This window comes from Limulus polyphemus, unplaced genomic scaffold (genome assembly GCF_000517525.1).
Source record: "Limulus polyphemus unplaced genomic scaffold, Limulus_polyphemus-2.1.2 Scaffold143, whole genome shotgun sequence".
Classification (NCBI taxonomy): Eukaryota; Metazoa; Arthropoda; class Merostomata; order Xiphosura; family Limulidae; genus Limulus; species Limulus polyphemus.
Window position 1 is genome coordinate 392,529 of NW_013665753.1, and position 21,484 is coordinate 414,012.

The 21,484-nt window shown below is 33.0% G+C and overlaps 1 protein-coding gene across 1 annotated transcript in view; it reads left to right on the forward strand.

Moving 5' to 3' along the window:
* Positions 1-21,484, forward strand: part of LOC111083593 (dynein heavy chain 2, axonemal-like) — a gene marked incomplete at its 3' end in the record, with an annotated part of 41,339 nt that overhangs the window by 9,725 nt on the left and 10,130 nt on the right. Inside the window, exons 3-7 of the mRNA XM_022380210.1 lie at positions 859-1,207; positions 2,705-2,869; positions 7,991-8,229; positions 17,058-17,249; positions 18,442-18,579. Of these exons, the coding sequence (XP_022235918.1) occupies positions 859-1,207; positions 2,705-2,869; positions 7,991-8,229; positions 17,058-17,249; positions 18,442-18,579 (1,083 nt within the window). The remainder of the gene's footprint in view (positions 1-858; positions 1,208-2,704; positions 2,870-7,990; positions 8,230-17,057; positions 17,250-18,441; positions 18,580-21,484) is intronic.

Below are 21,484 nucleotides of genomic sequence, written 5' to 3' on the forward strand. Positions count from 1 at the left end.
ATTGTGTACTAGTTTAACATTGAATATTATTTATGATTTTAACTTTATACACAAGTGCCAAAATACTATAATAATGCTCCTGTCAGAAGTGGGAACACATCTGGCACTGTTGCTTGGTAGTTGTGCTGCACCCCCCAATAGGACATCTAACTATTGGTTCCCGCTTCTTGTTTACCAGAGGTGCAAGCAAAGGCAAGATGGACAGTTACTGAGCAGGTTGAATATTAGATATGTCCTGGTGGCAATGAAAGCCTAGGTACATTAACAAAAAAGCAACAAGTAACTATTGTAGGAAGGTCTTTGATTCAATATGTAGTAATGGAGTTTGATCCCTTGCAGATTATTGTCATGTGCTTGTAATGGAACAGGATATAACTACAAATGTCTAAGAGGTATTCCTGAGCATAAAACTTTGCCTGTTTCAGCTGCTGGATACCAACAGTTGAATTACAAACATAGAAAGTATGACAAATTCAGGCAATGCAGAAGTCATGTTGATGTACAACATGCTGTGTGGCTAGTTATTTTTTCTCAACTCTTTAATAAAGCTCTAAAGCTCATTTGAAAATAACTATTTTAGCACCTTAATGACAACTACTCATTATTATAAAGTGTGCTGCTAGTTTCTCAGATGGATATTATCCAAGTTAGTATAGGTAAGTGTTTTCAGGCTAAAACTCAATGTTTAATAGAATACAAATATTTACACAAAAAATTATTAATGTGCTAGAATTTATCTTTAAATGTCTGTTCATCATAGAGTTATATTATTAAGTTTGTTGTTTTTGATAAATTAAAGATTGTTTACATACATTACATGAATAAATTTTAATTGTTATTATAATGACATTTTTATAGTGTAATATTATCCACCAAAGAATTATCCTGTCTGGATTGAAGAACAGCATGTGGAGGGATTACCATGATGACATCATTTTTCGTTTTTTGGTTGATGAATCCTTAGACGTTCTGCTTGTTTACATTGACAAGGACCAAAATCTTTGCTTAAAATATACTGTTCCTTCAGAACTAGTTGAAGAAATTTTTTACTACATTAAAACTTCATGCAGCTCTCGTGTCACCTTAGAAAATTTTCAGAAAGTCTTGCAGTTCGGAAGTTTGAAAGGAGAAGTAACAGAAAGTCTTATGCAACTAGTCTCAAAAGTTTATTCATTGCTGATTTTTGGAAATAAAACATGGCCTGATAGTATCCTTTTTTTGTGAAATTCAAAGTAATTTTTAGTTATTTGTCTCTATATATTAATATTTAAATTTTGATGACTTTTTTCTCATTTTCCTTTTATCACAAGGAAATGTATGAGATTGTTTAAACAGTTTACATTTGTTGTATCTTTGTTCAGTGTGCTTCTACATGTAGCTGTTCATGGTCATTGTACAGGAGACATTTGAAGAAGCAAGAAGCTTCTGGATATTTTATATTTATTGTCATTATCCTTTCTTTAACAGTAATATGAGATTTAAATCAGTATGCAATTTCATGTTTTTATGATTGGCCATAAAAACCTAAGAATTATATATTAATATAAGCTTAAAATGTGAGTGATGAACACACTGTATTATTAAAATTACTTAAGGCCTTGTTGTATTGTGATGTTCTGAAGAGTGCTGAAATGCCATACAGTAAGCCATATCAAACAGTGGTTTGAAACAACATCCAGAATCTGTTTTAACCATCTTAGAGCACTGGCCTGAACCAAATTGTACTGCTCTGGGATGTTTTCAAAGGCTATCTGAGAGACAAATGGGAAAGAATTCAAATTCTTACAACAGTTGGAGTTAATTTGCTTAACGATTGTTATTTATTCTGTCAAATGTATACCAAAGGTTGGTGGTAAGTGTTAGTAACAGATTCCAGGATGTAGTTAATGCCAAAGATGAACAAACATTTTGTTTACATTGAGCCTCAACAGTATAGCATGACATTTCTCTTTTCAATATATGCTGGTAATTTAATGTTTCAATTATGTGTTCTTAATCATTGCTTAATTATCAATTTGTCCATAGACTGAAGTACAACTGAAGCTTGTGAGTGAAATATAAACTATACAGAAGAAAAAAATGTTTTACTGTATATGAACTAGTTAAATTGTCTGCCACAAAGTTTAATGTAGTGTACTAACAATTAAAGTTAATAATTTAGAGAATTCTATATATTTTGATTCTTGTTGAAGGAATTAGAAAATGGGATTTGTTTTTGCAAAAAGTAATGCTTTAATTTAGCTAAGGAAAGTGCAAGCATATGAAAATATCATATTTTTTGAAAAAGGTTGAATAGAATTACAAGTAATTTTGTATGCTTATTCCAAAATAAAGATGTGTTGACTGATATTCTTACATTTCTTTGAAATTCTAAGTATTTTTTAAATTTATAATGTTACTTAATCTTTCTTTTCCTGTTTAATTTCAATGCACACCAATATTTTATATGTATATATGAAACTTGCCAGAATGTATCAGAATACTTGTTTAGGGTCGTTCAAGATTTCATTTGTCACTCATTACTCATTATAGTTAGCTCACAAAATTGTTATATGAATTATGAACTAATGTAATAGAGACATTTAATTGTTAATAATTAACCTGGAACTCTGGTTTTAGGAAGTGGGTAGTTGATATTATACAATACATTTTAAGTATTAATAAATAATTTATATGATCTTACTTTCCTTATCATAAATCTCAGGCATTAAGAAAGACTTTTCTAGTCAGCTTCATAAATTCTTAGCAAGCTTGACTGAATTTCATTATAAACAAATTAGGCAAACTATTTTGTATATACCCATGGAAACAGAGGGCATTACTGAAGAAGAAGCTGCTAAAGACAAGGATTTGATTCAAAGAATTGAAGGTGTGTTTTGAAACTCTTAGACTAAAATATTTAATATTACTGAGAAAAATGTAGAAAATATAGTATTATTCTAAGCTTTCCTTGTTATCAAACAAACCTTATTAAGGTTGAGTAATGTTTAGAATTTAGAATTTTTTCCAAACATATATATATATGTGTACTGGAGATAAAGAAAAGTTTTAAAGATATGACACAACTGTGAATACTAAGTGGGCTATCTATATAGAAATACTTTTTTTTTTGACACAGTAATTACTCGAAGGAAACTGCTTTTTGCAATTCTGTGAAAGTTAAAGTTTGAAAGCATGTATTGCTTGAGTTATCATTTTGCTCTTCATGGTGTGGTATTCAGGCTCAATGATATCCAACAGATAGTTATAACTATTAGCAAAATTCAGGTCCCAGAAGCTGTGTGCTGAGAATAATTTAAACACTGACAGCAAAGGAAAAACAAACCATAGTGTACAAATAAATCAAATTTTTTTATTAATACACAAAAAGTCTTTACTCAACTAACTGGCCTGTAGATTCATTACTGAGACTACAATTGGATATTGGGGCAGAGAGCATGATGAAATAAAAATACATGCACAGAAAGACTTAATACTAAGAAGAATGTATATACCACAATTTTTATTTTTAAGTCAGACAAAGATCCTACAATCAACTTAGTTTACCTATATCATTGGGGCTGTGCTTGGCCCAGTGGCTAGTATGCTGGACTGTAGATCTGAGGTTTTGTGGTTTGTATACCACTACCACAAAAGAATGTAAAGTCCCACTATTCAGTTTGACAAGAGTAGCCCAAGAGCTGTCAGTGGGTGATGTTGACTAGCTGCTTTTTTCTAGTCTATCACTTCAAAATGAGGGATGGTTTGCATAGTTTGTAGTTTTTCACAGAATTAAACAAAACAAACAAACCTGTCTATGATCATTCTCATTACATATATTCAAGGGTTAGATCCTCTCCTCCCAACTCATACTAACTTGTATATTTTTGTACCACCTCTTTAAATAAGTATAACTTCAGGAGGGCTTGGCATCCCCAAGTAAGTAAAAGTCTTATAGAAAAAGCATTGTAGTATGTAATCTTTATGTCAATTAGAGGACTAATACAAGTATATGATCTCATGTATGGCTTAAAAGGATGTCTTAACAACATACAGAATAGTTGCATAAAAATTTATAAAATGCATTTGAATCTACATCAATTACAATATGTCCTTTACTAGTTATGGAAGAGTAAAATATAATATTTGTAATCACCACAGTGGTAATCTTCTTTATGGAGGTGTGTGTTATATGAGAATTATTTGGTTTGCTCTGAACTACAGAAAAGACAGAAAAATACATAAGCATTTTAAATTTGTTTTGTGCAGAATAGAAATATTTTTGTATTAATAGTTTCATAATACAAAAGTGATAAAAGGTGAAAAGAGAGATGCTGTTTGATATTTTTTTGTTTTTCACATATTTTTAAAATAACGAATAATGAGGTAGTGGTTTGTTTGTTTTGAATTTTGCACAAATCTACATGAGGGCTATCTGCACTAGCTGTCCCTAATTTAGCAGTGTAAGACTAGAGGGAAAGCAGCTAGTCATCACCACCCACCGCCAACTCTTGGGCTAGTCTTTTACAAATGAATAGTGGGATTGACCATCACATTATAACGCCCCCACGTCTGAAAGGGCGAGCATGTTTGGTGTGATGGGGATTTGAACCCGCGACCCTCAGATTGCGAGTCAAGCGCCCTAACTACCTGGCCATGCCAGGCCTGAGGTAGTGGTTAGTATAAACTGGAAATTACAAGTATTAAGTATTTTTGCAGTATGTTTAGGGTTATTAATGATGACTATGCTGGCTGTAAAATGAAATTAGTAGTGGATTAAAATGTATGTTAGTTACTTGAATTTGACTTGTTCGTGTAGTTAATTAATTAATTAATGTGAATTTATAGTATTCTTATATTTATTAAAGATTATAAATTAATTGAAATTACACAGTAGGTGCACAACTAAAATCTTGTTGAGCTGATTAAATAAATTCAATTATTGATAAGATTGGTTATGATGCATTTTGTTGTAATCTCTTATAATTACATATCACAGTCATACTGTTGAGTAAGGGTGCCATAATATGAAATATCAGCATTGTCATGGTTAGTAATCTATATGATCATCTAAGTCTAAATATTAATTAGATTATTTTTCTTTAATTATTACTTGCTTTTATCCTATGTTTTGGCTGTTAACCTGCTACTGTCCTTAAGAAAGCATACGAGAAGGACTGTTTCTGTGGTGATAGTAGCTTGGATTCGAACTTAGGTCTTCTTGATAGAAATGCTGGTGTGCTATACACATACTGAGGTCTTCCTTATTAGGACTTAAATCACCCAACATATTTGAATGGTTTTAAGAAAGGTATCCAGATTTTGCTGACTTCTGTGTTAGGTTGGCTATGTATGTTATTGGTTAAGTGGATGTAGAAGGCTTCTTTCCTTTTCTTGTGTGTGGTTCATATTCTGTTAGTTTAGTATTGCTCCACTTTATTTTGTGTTATTCTCTGGCATGATGGGCTGTTATTGGTAGATTGTAATTACAAAGACTTGTATGTCTATTCTGCTCCTGAATTCTGTGTTACTGTCCTCATTCTCAAGGCAGTAGATTATCAAATAAAATGTAAAACTTGTTAGTACTTAAAAATTAATTAGTAAATAATTAATAATTAGACTTAGCTGATTGTATAGGCTATTAACCATGACAACAATATATTTCACCGAGCCACCAAAGTGAGATATAGGGACCAAGACCCCTTAATTCCAACTCCGAGTATTGATGATGATCACTGATGTACAATTCCACCCACAATACAGGAATTAAGTTTAGCTTGAAGAGTATACTTGTTTTGGATTATTTCAGCTCCCCCACTAGGTTACCAATCTTCTCTTAGCACACCCCTGATCTATGCAGATGCTTTCTGTATGGATAATGTCTTCACTGGCCCCTCCACCTTCTCAGTGTGGGATTTTAGTTATAAGTGTCAGCGGAAATAAGTATGTTTTGGAAGTTAAAATTTTCCTAAATTGAAAATGTATTTCCAGTAATACTTACCTCCACTGACTCTTTCCCACCCTTACTCTTTCCCACCCTTACTCCCCACTGAGAGCTGGTGTTAGAGACTGGGACGGCGTCAGTCTCAAAAAAGAGATAACATTATGTGAATGAGGTGCTTATATACAGTACCAAGTTAGAAGGTGCATTGATGTAGGTGGAGAGTGTCACAAGACAAATATTGCCATGGGCAATTGAGTGGGGTATAAAAGACTGACTCAAGGGAGAAAAAATTAGACCAATGCTTAGATGGGCAAAGGAAGGAACCCTGGAGGTTGAGTAATAGCTATAAGTGTCAGCAGTGGCAAGTATTATTGGAAATACATTTTCATAGGATGAATCAGAACAATATTTTCACTAAAATAATGAAGTAAAAGAACCTGGTAACACAGTTAAGTAAAAATGTATATGTCATGATATGAAAGATTGTTTAACTTAGATATTATTGATTAATTTATTTTGTGAATGAATATCTTATTATTGTTTAGTTTTTGTTATAATATGAGTTAAAAGCAAATGATTGTTGGAAGTTGTATTTATAATTCATTGACATTGAGAATATTGAATGTTGCATGCAATACATTGATGTTGAGAATATAGAGATTTCTATAAGGCGGGCAAACGATTAAGTGATAAACATATAAATAGTGTGAGACAAGTGGAAACAGTAAACAGACAATAGCAGAAGAAAGTGAAATTACAAGGAAGGAAAAGTTTGGCATGAAGTTAACTACCATAGATGTGATAGGCCTAACATTTAATATGTTAAAGTAAGACTAACACTAGAAAATAAAATAAGAAGAATAACTTATTTCATCAAAGTATGATTCTAAAAATATTGAAACAGCCTGAGTGCACTCTGACAAAAAGAACAGAGGATATTTTGAAGAAAGAAGACCAAATGATTACGGTAACTCATGTCACAATTGTAAGTGAATCACACACAGAATACTAGTGCGATAGTAATAGAGAAGATAGTTCGGCTTGTCAACTGAAATTCTTAAGCAATTGAATAGGCCTAAGTGAACTTTTGACAAGAAGAAGAGAACCATATATATATAGTGTATATGATATGACTATAGTCTCAGTGGTGTGAAGAATTTGTTGTACATACGTTTAACTTGTTCCAAATATATATATATATATTATTTTGAGAACAAGTGAAGTACGTGCTATTCATTTGTTGTTTAATTTATTATCAACAAGTCGCAGACACCTACTGTAGAAGAATCCTAAGCCCAACAACAACACAGTATATATTTATACCATTAAGAAGTATAAGGCTTTTATTTTTACAATTGAGGAAAAAATTATATTCTAAATTTTGACAGTATAATCTTCAATGAAAAGAGAACAGATAAAATTGGAATCTTCTTTCCCACATAAGTAATGGGCCTTGTATGGCCTGGTGGTTGGGACACTCATTTCACAATCTGCAGGTCATGGATTCAAATACTGTCACAGAACATTCTCACCCTTTTAGCCATGAGGGCATTATAATGTGATGGTCAAACTCACTTTTTGCTGGTTATATAGAAGTCCATGAGTTGGCAGTGGGTAGTGTTGACTAGATGCCATCCCTTTATTTGCATCTTTTCTTAATTAGGGATGAATGGTACAGGTAGCCTTTGAGTAACTTTGGACAAAATTTGACAAACAAACAAAAGCAATTAAAAATACATCATGTTTATTGTCAGTCATTTCATTAGCAACTGTTCTCAAAAACATCCTATAGTTATCAGAAATTATAAATTACCAAATATCTTATCCTAAGTGTAGGGTATGTTTGTAATTTATGATTGTTTCATTCAGTGTATTGTAAACCCTTCAAACATTTGTGTGGAAAAGTACATTTTTTTTATAATGATTATAATTTGTATAAATCTGATTATGTTTTGATACTAGAAACAAAGCAGTCCTTGACTGTTCTGTTTCGTTATAACTAATATGGTGAGAGGCAGCAGTTTTAAAAACATCATATAAAAGTAGACATGTGTTGCCTTGTTTTAGGTGTTGTGGTGCATTGGATTAAACAGATAAAAGAAGCTCTCTTAGCTCAAGAGACTGCTCATACAGGTGAGAATTTGGGACCAGCAGAAGAAATTGAATTCTGGAGACAGCGCTGTGATGATCTGTGTAGCATTAGTCAACAGTTAGAAAAGCCTGGAATACACAAAATTCTCTCAATACTAGAGCTTGGAAAATCTTCATATGCTTATCAGTTTTTAAAACTCTCAGCAGAAATACAGGTACCATGTCATATTGTATTTAATTTAGGATCAGAAATTGCTTTTAAAATTCTTAACTCTTGAATATGATGATATCACATGTGACTGTGTGTTTTATTGCAATTGAATTACATATTTCATTACAAGGAATTTGATTAATTGAACTAATAGATTTTTGCAAAATCAAGAAATGTTTGAATTGGTATATTTTTATGTACATGACTAAAACAGGTTTATGAATTTTTCAATATTTCAACACTAATTATTTTTGTTAAAAGAGTTTAATAAAAATTAAGTTTTATATAATACTGCTGTGCACGGTGACTGAAAGCCATACATCCTATTTGCTACATAGTTCCTCAAATTGTATTTTGTTAATCTTCTAAGGATCTCTCCCACTGGAGTTGATGTTGTGTGAGCCTATTATGTTGGTAGGTGATAGGGAGAAATTCAATATACCAGTGATGTTAGAATGACTTTTGTTATCAAGTAATAATGCTGTGGGTACTGTTTTAGAAACAATGGTTACATTATTTACAGTCATAGGAGTGCAAGTGTTTTTATCCCAATGATATAAAGCTGTTGACTTGTGGATTGATTGAAAAACCTATGAAGAAAGTACAGTAGGAGGAGTTGGCTGTAGCCATATTTGTGCAAGGGTTAATGATTAGAAAAGGCCTGGTAATTCTTTTATAATTAATATGAGTGCTACTACTGCACACTGATAGTTTCAACTTAACCAGCTGAAATTCAGAGGTTAAATTTTTTGATGCCTAATAATTATACATAGTGCATTAAAAATGCAAGCACATAATATCCCTTCAAGGAGGACACGTGTATAAAACTGCTTAGGTATGGAAATTTTGTTAAAGAGTAGGAATGAGAAAATATATTAACAGGATATGTGAAATACTGTATGCAACATGTAAGCTGTCTTTTATACATAACCTCTGTTCACCATTTTTTCATATTTTCGCCCTCGACGTTACCAGGACCTTGTACCACTCCTCCTACTTTATCCTTTATCTGGATCATGCTTTCCTTCCTAAGATCTCTGCAGCTCAACAAGGTCAGTCCTCCTTTTTCCCTATCTGCCTGTCCTCTGTATCTCATCTCTTCCCTCATCTTGATCTGGATAGACTCCTCTGTCCTGTCTGTGCCCTCCATAGTTATATTGCTTGGTTACCCTAACCAATTGGGATCGATGTTTGATACAGTTGGCCTATTCCTCATTGTCTTTCCATCCCATCATGATCTCTTTCATGTTTCCTTGCATCAAATCAGTCACCTTACCTTTTACCTTGCCTATCGTCTTCATCAGCCATTGGATGAGATTCTACGATCGGGCATGTAGACGACTCCACACACGTTCATCTCCCACTACCTACACATCATCCATTTCAATGTGGGATTCAAGCTAATCTTGTGAGCAGAGGGAGAGTATTTTATTGGAAGTTATAATTTTCCTAAATAAAAATGTATTTCCGATAGGTACTTCCCTCCACTCACACTTCCCACCCATCCTCTTCCGGTGCTCATGTCTATTGCCAAACACCAAAGTGATAATTCACTAGTGGCATGTAGAGGGAGTCACATGTGGCACTTGATAGTAGTGCTCTCCTATTGGTGGAGAGGTGATGCATGAAGGATGTGTTGGAACTTTTGATTCCAACAGAGGGATGGCGAAAGCTTGTGACATCCATTTCTGAAAAAGTTTGCATATAGAGAGCAGCATAAAATGAGAAAAGCTAATCTTGTGAGAAGAGAGAAGTACCTATTGGAAATACATTTTCATTTAGGAAAATTATAACTTCTCCAATTTCAGTGGTTTTATTATTATTATTCATTGGTAATGTTTTTTTCATTGTTGTTGTTGTTGTAGTGGGATAAATTGTAGTATTGGAAGTTATAGGGCCTTCTGATATTCCATTTCAGTATATGAGTGCAAGTTTTACTTATAATTTTTATCAGAAACAGGTTTTTAAATCCTCATGTACTAGATGTGATGTTAAACTGCATCCAGCAGTAGGACAGTCAACTGTCAGGGTAACAGTTAGACAAGTAATCTATAGCTGCTGTAGTCTCTGGGTCACCCTTGGACTAGTAGTCTCCATTACCATGGTTACAATTTAAGCCATTGGGGGTGCAGGATGGTGGATCTTCTCATTTGGTAGATACCTGGTGCAACTGGTACAATGATAGAGGAGATCTGCTCAAACTAGTTGAACACTGCAACCTGCAGCAAGAAATGGCAACCTACTGCAATATTTTGGTATTTCATGAGGCAAGGAAAAACCACAATGGTTTCCTTGTTAGAAATGGGGAGGATATCTCACCCAGTAAGGAAAGCTTTGTGTGACAGGTGACTTCTGACTGTCATCATACTGTTGTCCACACCCAGAAGAAAGTTTTCAAAGTGGCAATGAGGAATGTGAAGACTCTACACCAAATTGGAAAACTGTTTAATGTCAAGCAGGAGGTTAAAGACAAAATTTTCTAGGTCTGTGTGAAGCACATTGGAAAGATGTTGGAACTATTGTTTCAGAAGATATGAAGATAATTTATCCAAGAAGTCAGATGTATGAAAGAGGAGTTGGTTTGATTTTGTAGGAAGAAATCTCAAAGTGTTTGCATGGATTTTGGGCAATATTTGATAGAGTGATGCATGTGAAAATAAAGGCTAAACCTTTCAACATAGTAATAGTACAATTATATGCATAGAAATGAAAACCTTGATAAAACAATAAAGACCTCAAGAAGTGGTCATAGTGATGGGAGATATAAATGCCAAAACTGGTTGCCAGCAAGTGGATAATATTGTTGGACTGCATGGACTCGGAGAGAAAAATGAAAGAGGAGAGAAATGGATTGATTGGTGTGTTGCAAATGATTAAGTCATTATGAACACATGGTTTAAGCATTACTCGAAAAGAAGGTATACATAGAAAAGTTCTGGAGATAATGTTAGAAACAAAATTGATTACATTACCATCAATAGAAGATTCAGGAATACAGCATAACAATCCAAAACTTACCCGGGGGCTGACTGCAGAATGGGGAAAAAATGATTAAAAGAAAGATATACAGTTGTAATTAAAGACCATTTTCAAGAACTTGAAGATGAAGAAAGTATGTCAAAATGGGAAATTTTTAAAGAAGCACTAGTTGAAACAGTCAAGGAGGTTATTCCATTAAAATAATGGCAAAAGAAACAGAAATGGGTGTTAGAGGAAATCCTTGAGCTCATGTAAGATAGAAGGAAGATGAAAACCCATAGTATGGAAGAGTATAAGAAACTTGACAAAATAATTCAATTACTGTGCAATGAAGAAAAGGAAAAATGTCTTAATGAAAAGTGCATATAAATAGAAAAACAAAAGGATAAAGATGTTATATCAATGTATAGGAATATTAAAAACATCATAGGTAAAGGAGGATGCACTGCTAATGAATGTAGAAAAGCTAAGAATGGAAGGTAATTATGGAAGGAAAACAAGTATTGAAGAGATGGACAGAATATATTGAAAATTTATTCCACGACAGATGTGAAGACAAGCCATCAATCAAGAAGAACATGAATAGATTGAAAATTCTTAAGTCAGAAGTGTGAACAGTTATCAACAGAATGAAAAAAAACATAAAGCTACAGGACCAGATGAAATTGTAATAGAATTAGTAAACTTTTGGAAGAATTTTGTGTAAAAAAGTGAACAACTATTATTAATGAGATTTATGAAAGTGGTGAAATACCTGAGGATCTCAATAAATCAATTTTTATTGAACTCTCCTAAAGACCTGGAGCCATTGAATGTGAAAACCATTGAACCATCAGTTTAATGAGCTATATGATAAATATCCTATTAAAGATGTTGATGATGAGAGCTAGAAACAGAATAAGACTGAAGATTGCAAAAGTTCAATGTGGTTTTATTGAAGATCATGATACGAGAAATACTACATTCATGGTGTGAATGCTCTTGGAGAGGGCAGTAGAAATGAAGCAGGACATTTTCTTATGTTTTATTGATTATACCAAAGCTTTTGATAGAGTCAAGCATGTGGAGTTAATGAAAATGTTGGAAGAACTGGACATTGATGGTAAAGACTTGAGAATTTTAAAAAAACCTATATTGTGACCAAACTGCATCAGTGAAGATATAAAATGAATTAAATGATCTTGTTCAGATTAAGAAAGTGGTGAGGCAAGACTGTGTCACTTTACCTGAATCATTTAATTTGTACAGTGAAAAAATCCTGAGGGAGATTGAGGATTTACCATAGCGATCATTGGCAGACAGAATTTGAACAATTTGTGTTATGCATCCCTGATTTCCCATTCAATTTGCCCTTCTTCTATGTCAATTTACCAATGTAAGTTTGTTGTTTACCACCATTGGTCTTCTCATCATGGTTTTCCTCCATCACATCCTACTCTCCCACATCTGACTTTCTTCATTACCTGGATTTTTGACAAGGGCCTGTTAATATCCACCATTGCTGGTTATCACATAGCCTTGACTGCCACTTTCCATTTCACAAGATTTCACCATGTCTTCACTTCTCCAGTTCTCACCCTATTATTTTGTTCCTAACACCTTCGCTGTTTCCTGCATTCTATTGCCCTCCATGATTGAAACCTCAAAATTGTCCTCCATGCCGTCACACTTTTTCATTTCAAGCCAATGTCATCCTGTTCCATATATCATCTCTCCTTAAAGACCTTTTTCTCCTCCTGTTGGTGCTTGGACATCATTGTTTGAATCTGTTTGTTCTTGATGTCTCTTGTACATTACATCACAGGATCTGTGTCATCCTCTACCCAGATTAGTGTTTCCTTCTCCAAACATCGGGCACAAAGGATGACAGTTTTGCCTTCACTCCCATTTCTCCCCTTTATCAACATTCCGATCCACATAGCATTTTATGTTTTGTCTGGGCTCTACGCTGTTACTTGACTTGCACTGCTCCATTTGATGGTTCCCATTCCCATTTGCTCATTCATTGGAACCTTTCTCTTTCCCATGATATTTTTTTTCTATTACCCTTATGGGTTAAATTTACCTGGTATATTCTTCCCTGTCTCCTGATGTTTGTCATCTATTCCAAGTCTCCTCCCATCAAATCCGTAACCTTACCATGTCCCTGACTGCCCGATTCCATCGTCTGTTAGAGAATATAATTTGTGCCAGCATGTGGACCACTCTTCCCATACATTTATTTCACATTATTTTCCTGCTCTACAGGTTAACATCTACCTCCCATCACCATATTGAGCTCCATGGTTTCTCTATGAGTGGGTAGATGCTCTTTTTATATTTTTCTTCTTTCTTGGGGCCTTTCTTGCATATATGGATCTTGCTCAGTGGTGAATGTTGCCTGACCAGGTATATTTATTCTTAAACCTGCACTATATGACCATTCAAGTCATTGATGCCCACTGTTTAACCATGGAGGCTTCCTCCTGAGTATGCTCAATTTCATTCAGTTGAGAATAGGGCAGTGGTGTTCTGCTAGTGTAGATGGTATATATACACTCCTCCTACCACAGACCTGATGTACTATTCCAGATGCTGCTTATTTATGGACTGGATGATTTCTGTCAAAATGCAGTTCACCCCACTAGCTGGGCACTTTTCTTGCAACCATAATCTGGATGTTGGTTCCCGGGGTGTTACTTGTTTTGGTTGAAGCTTGAACAGTCACATAAGTCCTCACAGGTGAGTGGCTCAGGTACCCACATTCTACTTTAGACTGGATGATTCATTTCCAATGCCATCTGGTTCTGGATTGGAGTTGAACCACTACATTGCTGTCCACCTTCCTACTATTGCTCAAATGTTGGTTCCTGAAGTTATTGGTGTTGGTTGTGTTGAACATGCATATGTGATGATGTGTGTCCTTGGAATGGAAGATCTTCCTTTCTAGTTCCCGTGTATGTGGTGAACAGTTGAGGACCCTATTCCTGCCATGGGTTGGATATTCCTATCATGGTCATGTTTGTTGAGGTTTAACCCCCCCCCCCTTACACAGTGTACTGCACCCTAGCCATTCTACACCAGGGGTTCCTTCCTTTAATTTCTGGGGGTCCCTCCTATGATTATGCTGTTATTGTGACATATCATTTTCACGGGCTAAGAACATACCTGGTTCAGAAGTGGTGCGGGCTCCCATGGGTGTGTATTACATACTCTTTATTCATACACCCTATGGGCTTCCTTTGGGTGCTTTTTCAGGAGAGCTCATCTAGATACTCTTACATCTGTCCCTCCACAAGGTCAGTGTGGGATTCTAGCTTTTCGGTGAGAGGAGGTAAGATATTGTGTCGGTAGTTAACATTTTCCTACGCTGAAAATTTATTTCTGATAGATTCTTTCCACTTCTCTTACTTCCCACCCTTCCTTCCCACTTGTGGTGTCTTTTCCCTTTTATTTTGCTCACTCATGAAGTGAAGTTGGGCTAAGCTGCATAGAGGGAGTCAGCTGTGCTAGGAATTGTTTAGCACTCCTGTTGGTGGAGGGTTGTCACATGCTCATTTGTATGCTGTCATGCAACTACCTCACATGAAAACCTGAGGTTAGGTGGGAGTTTCAAGGCTAGTGGCAAGCAAAAATGTTTGTGTATAGAGAGCTGTACAAATCAGGTAAGCTATTCTATAGGTAAGAACCTATTGGAAATACATTTTCAGTATAGGAAAATGTTAACTTTCATTAGTTGTAGGTTTATGCTTTGGTACAGTTTGTTATCGTACATTCCTTTAATTGTGGTAGGGCTGATTATATGTCTGGTGATTGTTTGCTGTTAATTTTTCTTCTGCACTTAGTTTTGGATTTCATTGAAGTAACTCATTTCTAACTGCTAGTTATAGTTTGGTGATAATAATTTATGATTATGTGTTTTAAGTGCTATTTATGTTGAATGTGATGTTTAGTTTGGTTGGTTTAATTGGGGCACTGTACAACAGTAAGTTTTCTTATACCTTTATTATCTGAGTTAAACCATTCCATCTTAGACTACTGTATTTTTCTTTAACTAGGTATGGATTCTCAGTTGGAAAATCTCAGTATTTCAGTATCTTAATTTGTGTTTCTTTATAAATGTCTGGCTCTTGATACTCACAGTAAGAAAATATGTGATTATGAGTGATTCATTTTATCCAGAGATGCAAATAGATGATTGTTCAATTTTGACATTTTGATAAATTTTAATAATGACATTTTAATAATATATACTTAGCTTAAACATTACACAATGTTAATTTTGGTGTTTTAGTCTGCATTTGTTTATTTATGCTTTTATTTATTTCATTATTTTCCAATCAAACTTTTTTGTCATATTTATCTGTTTGGTTATTTATGATTATGTTACATCCATTTGGGAAGATCTTTGTTCTATTTGGGTGTGGTATATCTTTTTACATTACAAGAAAGACAACTAGGTAAGGCTACATTTAAAACAGAAGTACCTTAACTTTTTCTTATGGACTTTAATCAAAAGAAAATACTAATCTTAGCATTAAAATAGAACAAACTATTATGACACTTGTTTTGCAAGTATTGCAACAATGGGATGTAATTGTATGTTCTAAGTGAATGGTGTGATATGAAGGTATATATTCACAAAGAGGAAGATGTTTTTGTAAAATGTCTGAAAGTTATTTTTCCTTGTTGTATTAGTTCACTGTGTTGTGTGCTCTGACTACTGACTAATAATTGCTGTTGTTGGTTTACTTTGTAAGTTTTCCATTTGTTGGAATGTAATAAAATGCAATATAAGTCCATAACATTGTAGTTGGAAAGATTTGATCCACAATATCATGAATATTGAATTGTATGAAGATACTGAAGTGCTGCCATAGTCTAGTATCTGCAAAGTGTAAACTAGAAGACACACATGCATCTTTGTTTGAAGTTACTTGTATAACTTGTGATGGTTATGCTTTAATTCATTGTATGTTTATACATAATAATGAACAATGTTCATTTAACATTTGGGCATTTATCTATAGTTTTTGTAAAATTAATTTCAAGTGGTATCATAATCTTATATCTTTTATATACAAATATTAGTATCTAATTAATTCACATATTTTTTAATAAATTATTGTTTATAAACATGTGCTATTAACTTAAATGTCATATTAATTTACTTACATGTATTTCACCACAAAGAAAAGTGTATGTTACTTTAACACAGTTTGGGTAATATGCAAGTTTTATTAAGTTAGTTTGTGTGAACCTGAAGCTTATTTGAATATCTTTTTTTTATCAACATGACATAATTAGAATATTCTAATTGAGACTCTTTGTGAGCAATCAGGAACTCGTTATTTCAGTATACTACATGAAGCCGAGTTAGATAACCATTACAATACATATTTACACATATGTATATATCATATCATATATATATTCCAATTTGTTGAAAAAGTGTTATGGATAGGTAGGAAAATAGTTTTATTACATAAGTATTTTTTAGTATTTTTATAAGATTAGAGATAAATTTCAAGTGAGATCTTACTTGCAAGGTAATAAATTTCTGAAGCTTAAGTGTTATTTCATAGAAGTATTAATAATGTCCAATTGAAATCATCTTTTGAAATTTAAAGTAAAACATTGTTTTAATGAAGTAACACATGCTATTTTTTCAACTTAAGACAGCTCTTAGATTCATTTTAATCTTACTTGATTATTTGTTTAAACTAAATTACTGAATTTAATTATCCTGCTTAAATTAATTTGATAAGGTACAGAGAAACATAATTGAATATATTCTTAACTTTTAACATGTATACACGTACAGCCACCCATCAAACAGAAATTAGTATTTTGTTTATATATTTCATCTTACAGAACAGTTTCTTGCAAGCAGAGAGCAACTTGAAATTCCTGTCAATTCTGAAAGAGCCATGTGAAAAATTAGCTTCCTCACCTCTCAGTGATATACCAACCAAGCTACCCTATCTTCTGAGTTTAATAAGAATTATTTGGATCAACTCTCCTTTTTATAATAGTCGGAGTCAGATCACAGGTCTATTTCGAAAAGTGAGTGTTATTTGTGTTCTGGATATGATATGAGTTAATCTTATTGATAGTACTACTTAGTTGTAAAAGTTGTAAACATTTACTATGATGATAATATTATCTGTTATAATGATACAAAAATTACACTGATTATTCATGTGATTTCTGTATTATTTCATCAGACTTGTGTTTCTTTGAAATTACTTGTTTGACAGATAATCAGCAGTAAACTAAAATCGTAATTTGTGCTTCTGAAGTACTTTTTGGTGTTTTGTGTTAAGAATATTCATTACAGTAATTGACATATGTTATATGTTAGGTCTGTTTTGGAAAAAGAAGCTTTTAATCTCTTAGCTCAACTTTACATATAAATAATAAGGAATTTTTATAGTTATGCAACAATTTTAGTGAGCTTAATGAACAATAAATATGTGGTCTATTTTAGATTTAAAGAGATGGAGCTACAGGATTGATACTTCTTTTACTGATCTTATTATAAGGTTTATTTTTAATGATAATGACATATGTACTAAATGTAATATGTTTTTGGGAAGGTGTAAATCTGCAACATAATTACCTGAAGTTATATGGAAATCAAAAAACGTTTTTATATTCTGCTTTCAGCTTTGTTTTAAGTGACTTAATTTCATAACTGATCACCTGAAAATTTAGAATTTGCTATCTGTAATGTGGCTCTGGAGGCTTGTGTTTTACTACTAATTTAAAAGTTTTTAAAATAATAATCACTTCTGTAAAAATTTTTCCTATTGAAAAAGATATTATGAGAGTAATATATTATTAGAGATGAGATAAATAATGCTATGTTTTTCATATTTGTACAACCTTCTTGAAAAAATTGCTCCAGCTAACTTAGAAGCCAGAAATTGATCCCTGAAAGAAAAGATATTTCAAATACATGAATAAAAGTCCTTAAAGTAAATGAGAGAAAATTTACTACTATGGATATATGAGTCTAAACAACTGAAATAATGTGTAGTGTATATTTTACATGTCAATTTTGATGACATAGTTTAGCTTGAAAATTTTTGTCCTGTCAGTTCTGCATCTAGAATGACATTTATCCTCATTTTTTTGTTTTTCTTTAATAGAAAATAACTGTTGTGCATTTTTTGTTATCACAGATTCAAAAATATGTTATATTTAGCTCAGATGGTATATCTACTGTCATATATAATGTTGATTTAAATTTTAGGTTAGCCAAGAATTGATCAAAAAATTCTCAAGGGAAATTCAGTTAGACAAACTTTTTAAAGGATATGCTCAATCAACGAAAAAGACAGTTGAACAGTGCATTGACTGTTGCAACACATGGAAGGATGCTTACCAACAAGTAGGATTATTTTCATATTCTCAGTCATTTTTAATTAACGACATCAATACTGCTGATAGCAGAAGAGAGAGGAAATAGTTTGAAAAAAGGTAGTCTTGTGTGGCTACAAATGTAAAAAGAAATTATATAAAAGAAAATTGCCCAGAAACTTTTTACGTCTAAATACTTCAAGCATTCAAATGTATTGATATATATATATATATATATATATGTTTTTTTTTTTTTATATATATAGGGGCTATGAGTTATTTTATCAGTTTTCCATAACTTACAATGGAATAAGGACAAAACTTTCAGGTGAATTAGTTTTTAGTGAAAACAAAATCTCACAATCATGTCAAACATTTTCTAAAACAAAAATATAAATAGAGGTTTTGATCTTAGATAGCACATAGTTGTATTGTTTGAATTTCATCATTATCTTTTGTATTTTTCATAAAGATTGAAAATTGTATGTGAAAGAGTTTGCTTAGGGTGAAAATGCCTTAGCTGACAAAGCATGGTATTTAGTACTGTGTTATCATGTCATAAGAAAGATATCCAGCAAAGAATGAAGTGATTTAAATTATTATCAGTATTTTAATAGCTTATAGTAATATCACACACATTAAACTAAAAGAGCTTGCTTTTTATTGACAGTTAAATCTGAAAAAGTATTATGATTATATGCTTTTGTTTATAAACATTATTGTAGTTGTTTACTAATTGTGTATAAAAACATTATCTTTTGGATTGATCTGATACTATGATTAATCTGTATTAATTATTGTAGTTGTTTACTAATTGTGTATAAAAACATTATCTTTTGGATTGATCTGATACTATGATTAATCTGAAAAATAATTTAAAAATTGTTGCAAATGAAATCTTAGCTTCTGTAAAGGTGCCTTCAGTAGGCTGGTGTACTCTCGAGGATGGGTGTATTTGACACAAATGCCACCCTTGGGGAGGTGTCGGACATGGGTAAAGGCTGTTGTGGGGAAGAATGTGTGTAGTTCCTTGGCTATGTCTGGTTGGTGAAAGGTGCCTGGAACTCTCTTGATAATCATGGCTGGGGAAGTCAGTTGGGATTTTGTAGCAGCAGCATCTTGTTCTTTGGGGCTAGGAGACTTGGTCTTCTGGTTTTTCTTGACTGTGAATTTTTTTCATATCTTGCTGGTACTGGGTGAGTTGGTCAGCATTGCTGATTGTGAAGACTCTGAGTCTGAGCTGTGTGGCAACAGCTTTGGGTCACTGCTGGGGCAGTTTCCTTCAGCTTCCTGCAGCAAAGCAAGACATTCAGGTGATGACATGCTGGCCCACACAATCTTGTTTGCTTTAAAGCTGAAACGATCTCGAAAAAACTTGGAAACAGTTAGCCCTGAAATGGGTTGTTTATCGATGAAACTAAATATCTATGATATAAGGCTTGAAACCTTTATTAGATTTGAAGGCATAAATTTATGGCTTATTTTTAGAAATAAAGAACTTACTTCTAAAAACTTACCTTTCTGGAACAGAAGAATAGAATGTCCTTCTCACTTCCAATATATTCACTGATTTCCCTTAAAAAAGTCCACCTGTTCAGTGTGGGATTCTAGCTACTTATGAGAGTGGAGGTAATGTACCGTATCGGAAGTGTAATTTTCCTATACTGAAAAATGTATTTCTGATACATACTTCCCACCCTTCCTCCACATTAAAAACTGGTGTTTCCATCCTCTGCCAAAACTCGAAGTGATAGTTCAGTAGAATTGAATAGAGGGAGTCACATGTGTCATGAGAGTATGTCACACTCTTATTGGTGGAATCTTGACACATGATGATTTGCATGAGAGATGTATTGGAATCAGTCAATTCCAATTGAGTGGAGATAAAAGGACTGTGGCATGTGTAAAATTTGTTTGCATATAGAGGGCAGCACAGAACGAGAATAGCCATTTATGTGAGTAGAGGTAAGTACCTATCAGAAATACATTTTCAGTATAAGTAAATTTTAACTTTAAGGTTGATGTTTATATTTTATTTGCTATTTCCTCTACAACTATCACTAACTCTAGATATTTTCAGCAACATACAGTACAATGAAATGTTAAAAATTAAGAATTGGAAATGTATACACACCTTTTTTCTCATCATTGAATAACATCAAAATATCTTCTTTGTATCATATGCGTAATTTCACATCTTTACATTTTCACTTACAGTTTATTTCTAATGTTTTATTTACTTTTGATTATTTATGTTGACACACATCAACAGGTGCCCACGAGTGATATAATGTTAACATTGGCAGAGATGGTTTACCCCAAGAAAATGGTGGTTAAACACTATAATTTTATAAAAGCTGGTTGAGTGAGGCAAAGCATAGAATAAATTTAAAAAATCATTAATCCTTTCGAATATGAATTTTAAAGCACAAATAATACATGATTAACTAAAATATAAAAGTAATTAATAAATTCCATTTAACTGTCTATCAAACTAATAGGTCTAAGGTGAGAAAATACAGCCAAGCGCTAGAGATTAATGAGAGTAATGTCTAAGAATATACTTAGGAAATGTATGCCTACATAGTCCACGTTTACTTTGCAGTAGGTAGAAGATAATTTACAGGAAAGATTCTACAAAATTTACTCTTTTTATTTGTTATAAGTATGCCATTCAATTTAAAACTGAGGCTTAGCAATGCAGCTTCTACTTTGGAAATGGGCATAGATTATCTTGAACTGAAGAACTTTTATAATGTTTTGCTCCAGAATAAAAGTTCTTGGAATGTACTTGAATTACTGGTAAACAACCAAGATAGGGTGCACTTTGACTGTCTGAATGAAAACATCTAAATTACACATGCAGTTTCTTCTAGACCAGGTATTAAAATTTATAATTATAACCTCGATGGCACCTATACAAAAAAACAACAACT